Source organism: Taurulus bubalis, assembly GCF_910589615.1.
Source record: "Taurulus bubalis genome assembly, chromosome: 2".
In the NCBI taxonomy this organism is placed as follows: Eukaryota; Metazoa; Chordata; class Actinopteri; order Perciformes; family Cottidae; genus Taurulus; species Taurulus bubalis.
The window spans coordinates 7,398,516-7,415,942 of record NC_136590.1 but is presented as its reverse complement, the minus strand read 5'-3'; the positions used below and the strand labels follow the sequence as shown (position 1 = coordinate 7,415,942).

Sequence of the window (17,427 nt, the reverse complement as noted above, 5' to 3'; positions counted from 1 at the left end):
TTGGATGAATCAACCCTTTTGATCGCATCAGTGGACAGAAAAAACAGAATATCAAATGTAGCAGCTTGCAATTTATGTTACATAATCTCATCAATTGCCAATATACTAAACCACTTCTGCAGGGCAACAGCAGCCAACCGACTGGGGAGTCCATTGCTTTGGAAAAGCTTTCAGATGAGCTGAAGAAGGTGGAGAAAACACTGACTTTATTTAACAGCAGGAAGAAAGAAAGGAAGCCCGGCTACTGGGCCAGAGTGGCTAAAATATTCAACGCAGTTTTCTTCATTTCCTATGTCATCACTGCCAGTGTGTTTTTAACTGTTCTCTTTTTACTATGGAACAAACCACAATACGAGAAGTGATTGCTCCAATTAACATGGACATTCTAATTCTTTCAACCATTTCCAGATCAGACCACCACAGCAGCTACAGTCAACGTTAATGTCAGACAACAAACAATATCAAAATCTAGGCAACTCACCAATGATGCCTCATATGATCCATAAATCGATAACATTCCAACAACAACAGTCTTGTTACGTCGTAAAAATATCCAGACGATCCAATCCCGTAAAAGATTTAGTCCAAAACACATTATTACATCTATAAATATCCACAAACTTGTGTTGCATCATTTCATATCAGCTGGCAGACATGACAAAATATTTCTGTATTTTCACTCGCAAAACAAGTTTTCATGTGAGCACTGACGAAAACTTAATATCAAAATGTCCGCTGAACCCTAACCTTTCAAATGAGACCCCACTTGAACCAATAGGAGCTTCATGTCCTCTTCACAGACTACACGCCTTTTTAAAAAGGGAACATATTATATATATCATGAATACTCTGGGTCCTTTGCAGTCTCCAAATGGAAAAACGCCTAAACATACCATGAGAAAAACATGTGTAAAGTATTCATTTTCTGTGGTATTGTTATCTGCTTTTTACTTGGACTAGATAAGGCTTCATGCTATTGACCCATTGTGTTTTCCAGTTCATAAGTCCCAGCTATACTCATCTGCAGGCATCTATTTCGAAAAAGAATTACAGGCGGAAATAAAAACATTATACTTTAGTGTGTTCAAACTTATATAACTCAGTGTCAGCAGCATTTAAAGTGATTCAGAGTGTTACCTTTCAAAAGAGACCAAGACCATGCATTTACTCCAAATGGTTCAAGTACAGCTTGCAATTTACTTTGGGTATGCCTTAGATAGGCGTTTTTGGCAAATTTTACAGGAACGCTAACAGGTTTTAAACCTTTGACAAAAAGTTATAATTATTTTTACAGAAAGGACGCGATCATGGTATCAATAAATTGCAGAACCCTCGTTCTCACCAGCCTTCTCCACCTTGCCCTCCCGCGTGTCGGCTCGATATTCTACTGTATGATGTATGTCTCTAGTTTTGCTTAACTGACAGTTTGTATTTTACCATACAGTGGTAGAGGACTGTAGATTGTTTTGGCCAATCACAGATTTGCATGACATAAATCTCATTAAATTGATAGAAGAGGTCCGCCCTCATATCTTAACCACTTTCTTACCCTGCAGGTATCATTGTTGAAGCATTTTAATCAGGATGTATTTTTTATGGATTATATTGGGATTTGGTATTTGTTTTTTTTCAACCAATTACTTTTTAAAATATATTTTAATCTTTATTTTTCTCTCACAAATAGAGGAGGGGCAACCTCTTCCGCCTCTAATGTAGTCAATGCCTACTCGTTATATAAGGATTTTTGTTTGTTCATCCATAATACTCAGCATGCATGCAATATATCAAATGTGCAAGACGCGCACATTTATTTTTTCTTTTATGGTTTGAGAAATTTCATGTTGTTTTATTTATGGAGTTTTCTCCATTTATACATCTTCAATAAAGGCTTTCCGTATCGTACATGATCTGACAGGTTGTCTATATTCTTGCAGGAAACTTAAAAGATAACTTTCATATGTATATGTGTTTTCTTCTGAGGAAATGCAATGTAGTTAATGTTATTTGCTTCAGTCATTTTACAAATTGTGTCCGCTGCGTGATTATAAGAGTAGAAACATCTAAAGTAGCATCCAGAGCACCTCAGCTGACTGACAAAAAGTTGTGAATTGGGAGTTATATCAGGCTAAAAAAATTCAACGCTCTAAATTCCTGCTATGATTTTGTATACATTTTGTGGTTTTGGCTCCACTAGTGGCTCAGTGGATGAAAAATAATCCTAACGACTTAATGATCCCCTGACTTTTTTTCTAGTACCACCTTATGGTTGGCATTTGTGGTTTTGATTGCAGTTTGCACATCCATTCATGACCTTCTCAGGGTGAATTGTGATAGACTTATCCTTTATAGCGCCATCATCAAGTCAAAACTTGTATTTGTCTACTTTGGGTAATGATCAAACATTTGTAAAACAGTTATAAGGGCTCTACAGCTCACATGACCTTGATTTGAATACCAGACCCTATTGTCCTTGATCTCTAACGAATCTGCAACTCCTTGCCTTTAAAAAAAATAATTAGGATTTTACTTATTTTCTGCATAAATATGATCAAAAAAGTCTGAGCAAAAAATGACTCCTCGATTGCTCCCTGAGTCTTTTTTTAATTGTATTGTTCGGTGCCTTCCCATCATGCCACAGAGTAATACTGCACATCTTTAGAAAGATTACGACCAAAATCATCAATCAATGACCTACTTTGGCCTGAATTTTGCTCTCACCATGAGCTACATGTATTTGAACTGACCGTCTCCTTCCGTGTGTGTCATCGGACGCGGACCAATGAGATCGCAGGACCTCGAAACGCAGCAAAAATCCTCAAAGAAACCTCTGGTTCCTGCTTCGCAGTGAGAGACGCCAATACTAATCACAGTGCTCTCACTACTACTGCTAGACTCACAGACTACGGTTACAGGGGAAGTTACTTTGAGTGAAATCTTTATGTTAAACGTTGTAATCGCTTAGTCATGTTGCGGAGCTTATGGAATTATTAAAATGTAACAATCTTTTTTTTTATGTAAACGGACATGTATCTTCTCACAAGGGTTACAGTAATTTAGCACTTTAAATTAATTAGATCGGAACTGTGGATGATGTAATAGCAGAGTTTTAGTTTTGAAAAAACACACTTCCTCATGTCCGGGAGATCAGAAAAAAGGGGCGCGGGTTTATAAGGTTAGGTTTTTTTGGGGGGGGGGGGAGTTTTACCGATGAAAGAGTCCCGAGACAGAGGATGTCGTATGTGTACAGATTGAAAAGCCTTCTGAGGCAAATTTGAGAATTTTTGGGCCATACAAAAAACATTGCATTCAATCTTTGCAACTGGATCAAAAGATGATCTTGAGGAATACAATGTTTGGTGTTAAAAGGAACTGGGAGAGCTTGACCCAGTAACCCGTCCCACCTGATATTAGTTTTATATTTGTTGTTAGTAATCTTAATTGTAGTTTGTTAGTTAATGCTTGACACCAAAGACCCAAACAGCAGTGACAGTGGAAGCAGGAATTCTAAAAGCTTTTGGGTTTTATTAGCAAAATTGATCTGTTGACGGGCGACTAAGTGTCGAGGATGTTGAGGTTCCTGGTGCGGGTAGGAGGGTATGTTTTTTATTTAATTGCATTGAACTCGTTGAACAATAAATAAAACAAAGGATTGGTCATTCAGTTTGCCCAGCCCTCTTCCAGTGTGAAGATAAGCGTTGGGTAATAATTCTGCACAACACATTTGCTCTACATACCTCTGGCAGACTTTTTATTCTCACCGGTCCTGCACTCATGATGCTTGCTGGCTTAATTGTTCTGCTCCTTCTCACTGGTAAGGTTTCTCTTTTCCTCACAGATTGATTCTCCCACACAGGTTTACCTGGATGCACTACTCTACTTGATTATATATGTGGTAAGTGGTTGCATTTAATATTGGCTCCATTTCTCTGTCATGTAACAGGACAACAAGCTATTTTAAATAAAGGTGCATGCCGTCCCCATCTAATATATTTTATTTTGTTTGTTTTGTTTACATTATTTATTATCTCTGCCAAGTGTTAGCCTGGGAGGAGATTGTGTGTTTAGTCATGTTTGTGCATGTGTATGTGCTGTGAGCACCACAAAAGAGATTCCATCCTCCTCAGAGATAGATTTCTCAAAACCTGGATATTTAAACTCGAAACTGTCTGCATGGCCACTAGAGGTTGAGTAAGATATTTGGTATCATGTTTGTGTTTTGTTTAAAATGTTTGAAAAAAATGTTGACGCAAATTTAAGGATAATCTAATAAAATGTATTTTGTGGGCCTGTTGAATGCTATTGGGCTTAAAAGGGAGGTTTTCCAATAGTCTACTCTCACTGATAGAAGCATGGTGATCTAAATAATAGATACAATTCTCAGTATAATGCAATACAACTCAACAGCACCACAAGGTAGCGCTGCCACGGTACAGTATAGGATATATTGCTGGGATGTTGTATTACATTGGGTTTATTTTAGCTGCAAACAACTGGCAACTGAATATATATGTGTATTCTGAGAAAACTTTTAAATTGCTGCAACTAAAAACGGTTTTCAGACACAGTTCTGAGTGCTGCTGGCCATCATTTTATCTACATGCATTCTGTGGTCATTATGGATCTCAGATGGAGTGCCTATTTAGACTCTGCGTACTGCAAACATGCCCACATTCATTTAGTGGTTGAGCAGTGCTCGTCCACATGTCCAGCCAACGCCCATTTTATAATGGTCTTGCTTGACCACAAATACTGCAGATATGTATGAGCTGGATTAATATTTAATGGATGAACGTCAAGGCAAAGACTAAGTTCAGACTGCAGGAAAATCCAATTTGTTTCTCAAATCAGATTCAGACATCACCTATCTGCATGAGTTGCTAGAAGCATGAACAATGGAGATTTATCGTTCCTAACAATCCCACAGTTAAGAAGCTGTGCAGAACGCCTCTGTCGCAAAGGAAGCTGGTATACAGTATATATTGGGGCTGGACATAATCAAATTTATTTAATTAATTCAAAAGAGGTAAATAAATGTTCTTCTAAAGAGCAAATAGTTGAGAAAACATAACTCAAACATGGGTGCTCTGAAGTTCTAATTTAAACTCTCTCATGGAGAATGTGTTGTGGTGTTTTAGCTGTGGATGGGAACTCCTCCGATCGGGACTGCCGGCATCGGGATGTTTTGAAGCACCTGAACGTGACAAAAAATAACGAGCTGTACGCAATGACCCGGCCTGGTAGTGCTGAATCTCCCACACAGGTTCACCTGGATGCCCTACTCTATGCCATTCTAGATGTGGTAAGTGGTTGCTTATAACTATAAATTGCAATTATCATTTCCTGCCGAGGTTATAATGGCTCCATTTCGTGAAATCATGTAAAAAGGCAGCTAGTCCGTACCGTCCACATCTTAAAGGTTTATTTTGTTGTTGTGTAAAGGTTGTTTATTATCTCCGCCAAGTGTAAACCTGGGAGGAGATTATGTTCAGTTCTGTGTGTGCATCTCTGTGTCTGTTCATGGCAAATTTAACATACTACTGGACTCATCAGCAATATTTGTTGTGCTCATTTATGATTGTATGCCCAAGGACCTCTTTACACCGTTTGAAAAATCAGATATTGCGATATCATCGATATCGGGGGCAAAGCATTGTGATAGTATTGATTTTTGAGCTACTATGTGGTTCCCACCCCTACTCAAAACGGTGTCATAAGAACACTAATGTTTACATGCTTGTTGTCACTTGATAAACTGAATTTGTGTTAGGTTTTATGACAGATTCCGGTTTGTCTGTCTGGAAAGATTTTCACAAATATTTCTTTGCTCATAGAACGAAAAAGACCAGGAATTTGTTTCTTACATTTGGATTGATGCGGTGAGTTCTCTCTGAGGAAGAAAGCACTTTTTGGTTGAATGAATTTCCACAACCTGTCTAAACACCTATGCACCCCGTGGTTTTTCCTGTAGTGGTGGCAGGGTGACGACCTTTCCTGGAATCCTGATGACTTCTGTGGTATTTCACAGATTTATCTTCCTATGCATTTATTGTGGAAGCCAGATCTAACTATTGAAGAGATGTAAGTTTGAATGTAGGTGCATGCTCTCACCCTCACAAATCTACACAAACTAACAACAGTAACTTGTGGCTGAGCATCATGTCACAGTTTGGAAATGACAAAAACTGAAACGTTTTGTCGATGTTGTGTTTGCCATATTTAAAGAAACAATGGGAGAAATTAGGACTTTGTCCATAATAAGATTCAACAAATAAACCTAGCCACTGTTGAACCAGATATATTGCAGCATTATGGTTTGGTGTTTTTTAGTTCATTGCACTTTTAGTATTTTTACATGATGTTGTATTGTAGATAATCCATTATGTGACATTCAGTTCAACACAGTTGTGTTTGTTCTCATATAGGACAGAAAAGGACAAGACCCTTCAGAGTCCGTATGTCCTCCTTAACAGTAGTGGTTGGGTCATAACTAGAAACGACATGGTGGTGGTCAGCACCTGCAAGATGCAAGTTTACCAATTTCCCTTTGACATTCAGCGCTGCGAACTCTCTTTCAAGTCCATAATACACTCTGGTGAGCCCGTAACCTGTTGTGTTTAGAACATTTATAAATTGTGCATTGTTTATGTGTTCTCGTGTCTGTTTGAGTTTGAATTTAATGACTTTTACAGTTTATTGTCACCTGAAGACATAACATATAATCATTTGTTAACCTGCAGGGAAACATCACAGTTTTCTTTGTTTTTTTCTCTTCCACTTCAGATAAGGATATTGAGCTTCTTACCTTAGGTGGCTCGTGGAGCACAGCGTGGTCTCGCGAGATGATGCAGACTCAGTCCGAGTGGCAGTTCATGTACCTGTCCATCAGCAACATAACTGTAGACAATTTTGGCTTCAGACAAAACAAGTTGGTTTACAAAGTAAGTGTCTTAAGTAAGTACAATTACATTACTGATGTATTTTAATTTTGTGAGTCTTTATACAGGTATGCGATTGGCAAAGGTCCTGAATTAGGAAAATATACGGATGGTCTGCATCCTCCCTCATATATTATATTTCTTTTTGTTTAATTCGTTTCACTTGCAAGACACATTCCTTGTATCTCTTGCACCACACAGAGGTCTCGATATTGAGCTTTCATGTTTGTGGAGGGTAGCTTGGGGGTCCTCCCTCAGGAAAATGTTAAGATGTTTGACTGAATGCTCTGCCATTTCAAATAGACATAGACAATGCAACTTCTCTATAGTTGTTGTGCTTCTTGCACCACTGTTGTTGGGGTAGGTTACCTTGATGGTGTTCTTGTATTGTACTCCATACCTGTGCCTTAGTTTAGCCTACTAAACTACTTTTATACAGTATGTTGACTGCCCCACATGGAACAATAAAACTCTGGACCTCCTGTATGCAAATACTAAGGATGCATACAGGGCCACTGCCCTTCCCCCCCTTGGCAGGTCTGATCACGACCTGGTCCTGCTGACACCCAGGTATGTTCCTCTGGTGCAGAGGCTGCCTGCGACCTCCAGGACTGTTAGGAGGTGGTCTCAGGAGGCTAATGACGCCCTGCAGGACTACTTTGAGTCGACGGACTGGGATGTGCTTTGTGGACCACATGGGGAGGACATCAACAGCATGACTGACTGCATCACAGAATACATCAAGTTCTGTGAACACACCACCATACCAACCCGGATGGTGCGCTGCTTCCCCAACAACAAGCCCTGGATCCCCAGGGACCTGAAGGCTCTTCTTAATAAGAAGAAAGCTGCTTTCAGGTCTGGGGATAGGGATGAGCTCAGGAGAGTCCAGCGCAACCTGAAGGTGAAGATCAGGGAGGGTAAGGACTCCTACAGGAGGAAGCTGGAGGTCAAACTCCAACAGAACAACACAAGGGAGGTGTGGACCGGGATGAAGCAGATTACCGGCTTCAAGGTGGGAGGGAGACAACCAGGGGGCTCCCTGGAGAGGGCCAACGAGCTAAACTGTTTCTTCAATAGGTTTAGTTCACAGCCCTCATCCGTCTCCTCCTCTCACCACACCTCCACACCTCCCCTTCTGCCCCCCTGTTGAGCTGCACATTCACTGAGCCCTCAACACCATGACACCACATGGCTCTTCAATGAGGCTCAACAACAATGGGCTCCTCCACCCGGAGGAGTACAGGGCAGTGGTGAGTGACTTTGTGAAGTGGGCTGCTTCTGAACGTGGCCAAGACCAGAGAGATGGTGGTCGACTTCAGGAGGAAGACAACAGCTCCTAGTCCTCTGAGTGTTCTGGGAGAGGACGTGGACACAGTGGAGGAGTACAGGCACCTGGGTGTTGCCATCGACAGCCGACTGAACTGGAAGGCCAATGTCAACGCTGTCTACAAGAAGGGGATGAGTCGACTCTTTTTCCTGAGGAACCTTCGATCCTTCAATGTGTGCAGCAAGATGCTGGAGATGTTCTCCAGTCGGTTGTGGCCAGCGCCCTGTACTTCTCCATAGTCTGCTGGGGAAGCAGCATTGGAGCCGGTGACACCAACAGACTTAACAAGCTAGTTAAGAAGGCCGGCTCCATCATCGGCTGCAAGCAGGAGTTTCTGGAGCAGGTGGTGGAGAGGAGGACGTTGAAGAAACTTTTGTCCATATTGGACAACCTGGACCACCCTCTCTACCACCTGCTGCAGGGCCAGAGGAGCACTTTCTCTAAGAGATTCCTCACGCTCCGCTGCAATAAGGACCGCTACAGGAGAACATTCCTGCCGACAGCAATACGGCTTTATAACAAGTCACCGCTTGCTAGTTCCTCTGTGGATTAATTCATCACTGTACCATACATACTTTGCATTTTGCACTATCTATTGTTTATCTAATTTACTTAATTAATGAATACACTCTGCGGCTGTAAATATATTTAATTCCAGTTAGTTGTATTCTATTCTATTTTATTGTGCATATTTAAATATATATTACTTTATTGTAATGTGTATATATCTTTCATCCCTGTTGCTTCTTTATATATTTGATCTTTTATCTTGTGTGTTTCTATCTTCAAGTTGTAAGGCGCTACGGATGACGACAAAAAAAATTCTCCTTAGGGATTAATAAAGTACATATTCATTCATTCATTCATTCATTCAACTGACCCTTGAACGTCATTTCACAGATCACCATGAAGAGGCGGTCTGCTCTCTACATCGTCAACTTCTTGCTACCGATCCTGTTCTTCTTGTGTCTGGACTTGGCCTCCTTCCTGATCTCAGACAGCGGGGGAGAGAAGCTCAGCTTCAAGGTCACTGTGCTGCTCGCCATCACTGTGATGCAGCTTCTCCTCAATGAAATTCTGCCTTCCTCCTCAGACAGGATTCCACTTATAGGTAAAAGAAAAGCTCTGAATCATGAGCGATCATGTGTGGTTATTTGTTCACAGGCTGCCTTTTTCTTTCAGCGGTTTACTGCATTGGGAGTTTTACTTTGATGATGCTGAGCCTCATGGAGACAATTTTGGTGATGTATCTGTTGGAAAGAGACTCTGCATCTAAAGACAATGAGGTAGATAAAAGTCAGCTTCCACAACTGTTTCAGTCTTTTTTAATGACCTAATTAAGTAACTTGATATGTGTACTTCCTCATTGCACAATAAGCTGTCATTCTGGTTTGTTTTCTTCCTCCCTTGTTTGCACAAATCTTACTAAAGACGTCATTCAGAAACCTGTTTATTGAAAACAGTATAGTGCGTGCAAATTTTGTTTTATAAGAACATTTAGAAATTACACCTTTTATTTGAATATATATGAGATTGTGTTAGCGTATAGGAGGGACAATACAATCTAAGTTTATAGGTTCATGATTGTAATGGATGACACCGTACGTGCATCTTATTATCAATGAGCCTACTTGTATTGGGGTTAAGGATTAGGTTGGAAGAAAAAAAACGGCCTTTTAACTGACACAAAAATGTGAATTTCAAATGCAACACCTCTAATACATAATCACAATATTTAACCAAAGTTTGTTGAACACATTTTTCAGGGTAGAAGCAGCCAACTGATGGAGGAGTCTGAACAGATCTCAGATGAGCTGAGTGAGGCGGTGAAAACACTGACTCTGCTCCTCAACAGCAGGAAGGAAGAAAGGAAGCCCGGCTACTGGACCAGAGTGGCTAAAACAATCAACAAAGTGTTCTTAATTTTCTATATCACAGCTGAGAGTGTGTTTTTATGTTTTATGTTTTTTAATTGGACAAGGGCAGACCATTAATCCATCTGATGAGTGTAGAGGTGAAGCGGTGGTGATTATAAAGTCTCTGCCTTTAACTTTGGTGTCACTTACCACAAATATTACATTCAACTCCCACCTGGCCGAGATATACCTTCTCAACTATCTGTTTCCTGCTGCCTTAGGAAAGCTCATGATCAAAGTTGTATTTGACTGTTCAAGTAGTTTGTAATCATTCAGTGGTAATGCAACTATAAGCTCAATGTGCATGTTTTACACAGTTCATGTGTTGTATTGTAATATTCTAGTAAACTTAAGCCACGTTTCCACCAAGCATTCCAGCTCAGTTTGTTACACATAAGAGGGTAAATTACACAGATGATGTTTGTCAATTCAAAATATAATTTCGCACATCAAGAAAGTTGCAATTTGTCGTCCAACTATATATTACTGTCAAAATATAGTTAGAAAGAGTACACACTCAAAATTGAAAAAAACAATGTAAGGAAGTTATTTGTATGCACTCATTTTCCTAAACAAAATAATCAATATCAAGATCCTATCTTAACAGAGCATAACTATGAATGCAAGACTAATACAAAAATAAAAAAAAATCTGTGATAGCTACTGTTATGCTGTTGTTCATCCAATTATCAATACAATTTACTACAAATACCAGAGACTTTGTATGAGAAAGAAAACATGTTCTTGAGGTATGTTAAAATTACCAAACATATTAAGGGCTCTCTCAACTGTATTTAAATTGTTCTGTCCACCTCATCAAATTGAAGAGAAATAAGCTTTGTCTAAAACCTAAACCTTTTGTCTTTTCCTCCGTCACTCCAGTGTTTACAAGTCCATCAGAATAAAAAAAGGTCCTTGAAACAATCATCAAAAGGTCATGTGAGAAATCCTTGGATCCGTCTGAAAAATTAAACCTCAATCTTATAAACAAATGATCTGAGACTGAAGGATTATATTGCATTTAAACAATGAGATTAATAATACTAAAAACAATAAGTCAAAAAGGTATTAACAAGTGGTGTCATGTATTGCCCTGTAGCCATCAGCAGTATCCCTTCCACAGATTTGGAATACTTACAATAATACTTTTGGTAAAATATTATTAATCTCTCTACTGCTTCTTGTTTTTATCTGTTCATCTTAGAAATCAGAGACCAGATAATGCACTGAGATTCCATTGGCATTCACTGAATATTATTTGGAACTTTGAACAAAAACAAAACAAAAATCCTCTTGTCCCCTGAAACCAACCATGATGGTTTCTGTTACTTTCTCTGACATCAAACAACAGTTGTGATGTCCTGATATTTCTGGCTTAAACCGAAAAATTACGACACACAGAAAGGATCAAGTTTGAGAAACTTTTTCAACAGGCAGCAAAGTGGCCCTGATCAAATGGCTCTCTGCGATCAGACCGTCAAAGACTTCACACAAACGATCAAAGTTCATCAGAGGTAAAATAAATCCTTCGTTACAATATAATTTAGTAATACTGGTTAGATGCTGTGACATGGCTGAAAATGTATCAGATATTAAAAGATAAAAGACTGATATGAAATAGAAATGTGTGTACAAAGTAGGAAAGAGTGAGAATACACGATGCAAAGCCAAAATATACACACTGCCATAAGTATATACTTGTTGTGTATGTACATGCACATTTTATTACATATGATGACTTCGTGTCGTTCCGTTACATGTCCTGTAGTGTGCGGTGTGTCCTCCGGGCCTGCAGGTGGCGCTGTTCGCTTTTACCGTCTCCGCGCTGTCGTTCAATCAGTGACGTGGACTTTCATTCAGGCAGTCAGTGCTGCCAAAAAAAGAAAGACAAAATATAACACCACATACTTACCGACGTCGCAGAGCTTTTCCGCTAACTTTCTCCACATTAAGAAGTTGAGACGACTCATTTCCTTTCCTTCGTGTGTCACACTTCCGCACAGTTGAGTCCCCGCTGCCATAACAGGTGAGCAAACCGTGTGAAACGTTGACGTAGGAGCGGGTTTCCTGCTCTCTGCAGCACGAAAACTGTTACAATGTGTTCAACATTCCTTCGTGTCAGTGTGTCTTCGGCACATTAAATCTGCAGCATGTTTTCTCCCCGGTTACACAGACTTTACCTCAGGCACCAGCATGAGTAAAAACAGCAAAGTGTTGAACCTGAAGGATAAAATCAGCGGGAATGAAGTGGACCTGAGCCTGTGTAACCTCACCGAGGTGCCAGTCAGAGAGCTGGTGAGTTGCTCGTCCACCTCAATGTCTCAGTGTGTGCGTGAATTAAACATTCATATCATCACGTGAATGTGCTTTCACTTTAAACATGACACGATGTGACTGCATGTTTCTTGGTTAAAATTGACATGTGATGTGCATTTACTGTGTAAACTGACCCATGGTGTGATTTATTACAGGCTTTATTCACCAAAGCAACTGTTGTGGACTTGTCCTGCAACAACATCACCTCCCTTCCTGTAAGTACAAACACAATCATTCTGCACTAAAATACACCATTTTATCCCACAACTCTACTGGTGCCGACCCCTTAACACAAAGTAATGTGTATTTTGTTTGTATATGTTTTATGGGAATGAGTTCATCCATAGAGTGATGATGCATCCTCTGATTGTTTAGTTTTAAGGCTCTTTAGAGGCCTGAAAGGGTAAATGTATCCAGCCAAAAGTCAAGAGGACATTGAATCCTTTTCTTTCTTCTCCATTTTTATTTATAAATTAAACATACTTCATATTTTAGTTGTATTGTGGGTTTTTAAAGGATACATTAATGTGCTAAATCATGATGGTGGTTGACGTTAAGAGATACATTAAAATGATCCAACTATGACTACTTGTTTTATGTACCTGTAGTCAGGGACAGGGGGTGTTTTTAAATTCAAGTTATTGTCTTTTTGATTATATTGAATATAAAAGCAGTGGGAAATTCACAGGTTGCTTACAGAGTGACTGTGACGTTCTGTATTCACTTGGTTCTTCACCCTTTTTCTCAACCTGCTAACCTTAAACTCTACCTGCAGATTTACCTCTGTCACTAGCACAGGACTTGAGTTCTTATTTATTTGGCTCGGTTTTCCTTCTTGTAGCCAGAGTTCTGCAACCTGACCCACCTGGTGAAGGTGGATCTGAGTAAAAATCAGCTGACCTGTCTGCCGGATGACCTGGGGAACCTGGCCAGCCTTCAACATCTGGACCTGTACAACAACAAGCTGACTGTCCTGCCCGTCAGCGTCTCTCAGCTCAGGGTGGGTGCCCTGCACTGTTTGCTCTCCTGCAACATAAAGCTGCAATGTCAATGTCTGTAAGATCAAGACTGATGCTGTCCAGCTGCGGTGATGTGTTTATACTTCAGTTAGACAATGAAGCTGATCTAATAGTCCTTCTCACACACATTTGGGTGCAGAATAAAACTATTATCTTGATAAAATTGTGTTGATTGTAAAGTTCACCAGTTGTTCAGTGGTGCTGACCTGGTTTATTAGAGGTCACCCACCAACTATTCTCTCTCAGGTTTCCTGTTCTGAAATTAGTATTTTTTTTTTATTGGAAAAATCGACCTATTGTCTGCCCCCGATTAAGAAATAGTTTGAGATTTATATTAGCTTATTGACTTTCTTGCCAAGAGTTAGCTGGGAAGAGATCAATACTCGGGATGGATGATAAAAATCTTCTATCATGACATAGCCCATTTTATATCTCAATTAATATATATATATATATATTATATATATATATATATATATAAAATATATAATCTGTAGTGTGTTCATATTCAATGAATTAATAGTCCACATGAAATAACCACATGTGAATTAATTACATGAATTTTTGTCAAAAAGAATCAGATTTTCGGAGAAATTTGAGTCAGTATGTGCTTGTTATTATCACTTTAGACAATTGAACCATGTATCGTGATACCTCGATATATGATCTAATTGAGAGACAATAAATTGTCATTTTGAATGATTGCCCAGCCCTAATCGATACCAATGTTGTTGGTTCTCAGAGTCTGAAGTGGTTGGATCTGAAGGACAACCCGCTGGAGGCCAGCCTGGCTAAAGCAGCAGGAGACTGTCTGGATGAGAAGCAGTGCAAACAGTGTGCCACCAAGGTGAGGCAGCTGTTGCTCTGGCAACATTGCTCGTGAGACTTTACTGTCAATAAAGCTTATTTTTTAATTATACAATTGAATTGAAAAAGAAGAGAATGACTAAAGGAGATTTTGTTCCAGGTTCTGGAGCACATGAGAGAGCTTCAGGATGAGGTTGATCGCGTACGAGAGAAACGTCTTTTGAGGGAAAAAGGTGAAGAATCATCATTTTATTTGAGCCCGAAAATAATTTTTGCTTCTTAACTGCATTTTATTCAAAAGGCCTTAATATCAAACCACAATTGTTTTGTTGACACAGTACTGAAAACTGGCATAAAATGTCTGGTCAGATTTTTTATTTTTTTTTGTCTTGCTTTATATTCTTTAACCAGCTAGTTCTTGGTTTTAATAAAAACAGCTGAAACTCAATTACTAGTGCTGGAAGAAGTACTCTGAAGTACTTAAGTAAAGGTAATGCATCAATGTAAAAAAAACAAGTCTAAATCCTATATTATTATATACATATGTGACATTATATTATAAATATGCATGCATTACCATGTAAGCAGCATTTCATTTATGTAGCAGGTTAAGATGGAGCTAGTTTGTTAGCTAATTTAATCCAGTTGCTCCCAACCTGAAGGGATCTTGAGGAAGAAGAAAATAAAGCTCTGCCTGATATGTTAGTTCCATTTCTCTGGCTCTCAACATGATAAATAGGCTGAGATGGTCATGATTGTGCTTCTGCAGTCTTATAGGAATCTTATCTCTTCACTAGGTTCAAGCGCATTTTATTGCTGGCAGGAAACTAGAAATACTTTAATTGATGTCTGACTGCATCTCTTCTCAACGCATCCCTCCATCAGAGCTGGGGAGGAAGAGGGAGGTGAAGCAGAGGGAGCGGGAGGCCAAAGAGAAGGAGACTCGTAAACGGGAGAAGGCGGAGGAGAAGGAGAAGCGGAGGAAAGAGTACAACGCTCAGATGGCGGCCACGGCTGCACGGGAACAACAGAAGAAGAAGAACGAGGAGAAGAAGAAAAAGAACGGACAGGCAGCAGGTGAGTCTAAAGGTCTGGATGACGCACCTCTTCAAGGGATGTTTCATGTCTCTATTTATATTGAAGTTAAACTTCCACTGACAACTAAGTGACAGGCTTTTTGAGAAGTTTTAAGTCAGTTGTTGAACTGTCCCCGATCCCAGGATCTGTTGTGTACTTTGGTTGATGATAAACTCCGCTGAAGTTCTTTAAGAGTTTGTTTTAGGAGTCGTTCTAACGGCACCCACCCTCTCTTCATCTCAGCAGATAAAAAGGCGGCTGTGGAAAAGACGACTAAACCTGGACGTTCGCTCCTGGGCCTGATGTTCAAGCTCCTCCTCCTGCTGCTGCTGGGACTGGCGGGAGTCGCCGCCGCCTGCAGGCTGACCGACCTGCAGAAGGAAGCCGTGTGTGTGCCCGTCAACGTCGCCGTGGACGACGGCTTATCCTGGGCCAAAGAGCAGGAGGGCGTGGTCCGACAGCTGGTGCAAAATCTGTCGTCCGCAGCGAAGGAGTTTGTTGAATCTACACAAGCGTCTAAGAACTAAACCCTCATCTGCCGCCCATCAAGTTCCAGAGCTGCAGGTTTTTCCTCTCCCACCGGGGATTTTTTTTTTTTTTTAATATGCTGAAATCATGAATTACATTAAGATGGGCAACCCTGCATCCCCTCACCCTGTTTCTGGTGCCGGGAGGTGGAAAGTCTGTTCAGATAGACAGAGGGGGATGGACCGATTTGTTTAAAATCTTCTTAAATTCCTATGGAATTGTTGTCGCTTGTACCCTCTTTGTACTGCAGTCTGTTTTTAAGTAAAAAAGACTCGTCTTCTTGAATTCCTCTCCATCAAACACGTTTTGCATTTTGACCAGGTGTGTGTTTTGGTGCATTACGTGGAGCGTGGGGTGTATTTGAGAGATGTTCAGTGAAAAGTCAGGTGGCCCTGTCTGTGCTGCACTGGAGCGTCGAGTCACATGTTAACTGCCGGTCAGAGTTGTGCATATAAGCCAGTGTTTGACGTGGCAGTCTGAGCATGTGCAGTGAAGGCTGTATGAATGTAGCGCTCAGTCGTCTGTGGCCTACTCTGTCTTTATAGTCTTAAATCGGTCAAACCAGCTCAATCTCACAGCTAATACACACACGGCTGGCATCGAGTGGATCTTTAACATACCACAGATCTAATAGTATCATGTGAGTCAATGTCAGCTATTTTCCAGCAGTCCAGAAATGCCAAAGATATGATTGAGGTCATTTAGAAACAGTGTTGTCATTACATAGTTTGTCCAGTAGAGGGCAGAAATACCAGCTCACTAAAGTGATGAATTGATTTATAAATATAGTTATATATAATTTTTCTGTCAATCGACAAATCGATTAACTGACTAATAGTCTCAGCTCAAATTGATGTTAAAATGATATCTCAAATATTGGCTTCAATAATCCAGAATCAGTCCGGCTCTAATGTACTACACCCTTCCCAGTTCACAAACGCCAGCTTTTGCTAGAAATACTGTCGACATTACAGAGATCCATTTTAAAAATTGTGTTTGAGGCCTTCAGGATATATTTTACCTTATTTCCCAAAACCCATTGGTTTCCATTAATGTCTGTAAAATCTGAGGGATTATTAGCAAACTCTATTAGCTCTAACTTTCTAAAGATGTTGAATCCATCACAGTCTGCAATAATTTGTGTTAAAGTAAAATTACTGTCACAAGATATTTTAACCCAAATGTGCACCTGAGAAGCTTTACCACACACTAATACTGAACCTTCAACACAAATATTATCCAGACTTGATGCTCACTGTGATGGATGGATTACACACCTGTACCAAGTTTCAGGAGTCTGCAAATGTATTTGTCACTTTTACTACAATGAGCTTTGTAAAGATGTGACGCGTCCTTTGGTCTCCGGCAACACACCCGACAAGTGTGACGTAGATCGGATAAACGGTTCTGACAGGAAAGTTAGATATCGCAGACGAAATGGAAACCACCGGCTGCATGGAAGAAAAGTACAAAGAAACGCAGCAAAAATTACAAAAGCT

At 40.0% G+C, this 17,427-nt stretch overlaps 2 protein-coding genes across 2 annotated transcripts; both read left to right on the top strand.

Moving 5' to 3' along the window:
- Positions 1-8,116: 8,116 nt before the first annotated feature.
- Positions 8,117-10,259, top strand: LOC306753425 (5-hydroxytryptamine receptor 3A-like; the record flags this gene model as incomplete). Its single annotated transcript, XM_079237292.1, has 4 exons — positions 8,117-8,188; positions 9,166-9,376; positions 9,448-9,551; positions 10,032-10,259. 4 exons carry the CDS (start codon positions 8,117-8,119, stop codon positions 10,257-10,259), a joined length of 615 nt encoding a protein of 204 aa, XP_079093418.1.
- Positions 10,260-12,374: 2,115 nt separating this feature from the next.
- On the top strand, positions 12,375-15,927 carry lrrc59 (leucine rich repeat containing 59; the record flags this gene model as incomplete). The annotated part of the gene is made up of 7 exons (XM_079237474.1): positions 12,375-12,476; positions 12,653-12,712; positions 13,339-13,497; positions 14,259-14,363; positions 14,484-14,556; positions 15,209-15,400; positions 15,644-15,927. 7 exons carry the CDS (start codon positions 12,375-12,377, stop codon positions 15,925-15,927), a joined length of 975 nt encoding a protein of 324 aa, XP_079093600.1.
- Between the last annotated feature and the right edge of the window lie 1,500 nt (positions 15,928-17,427).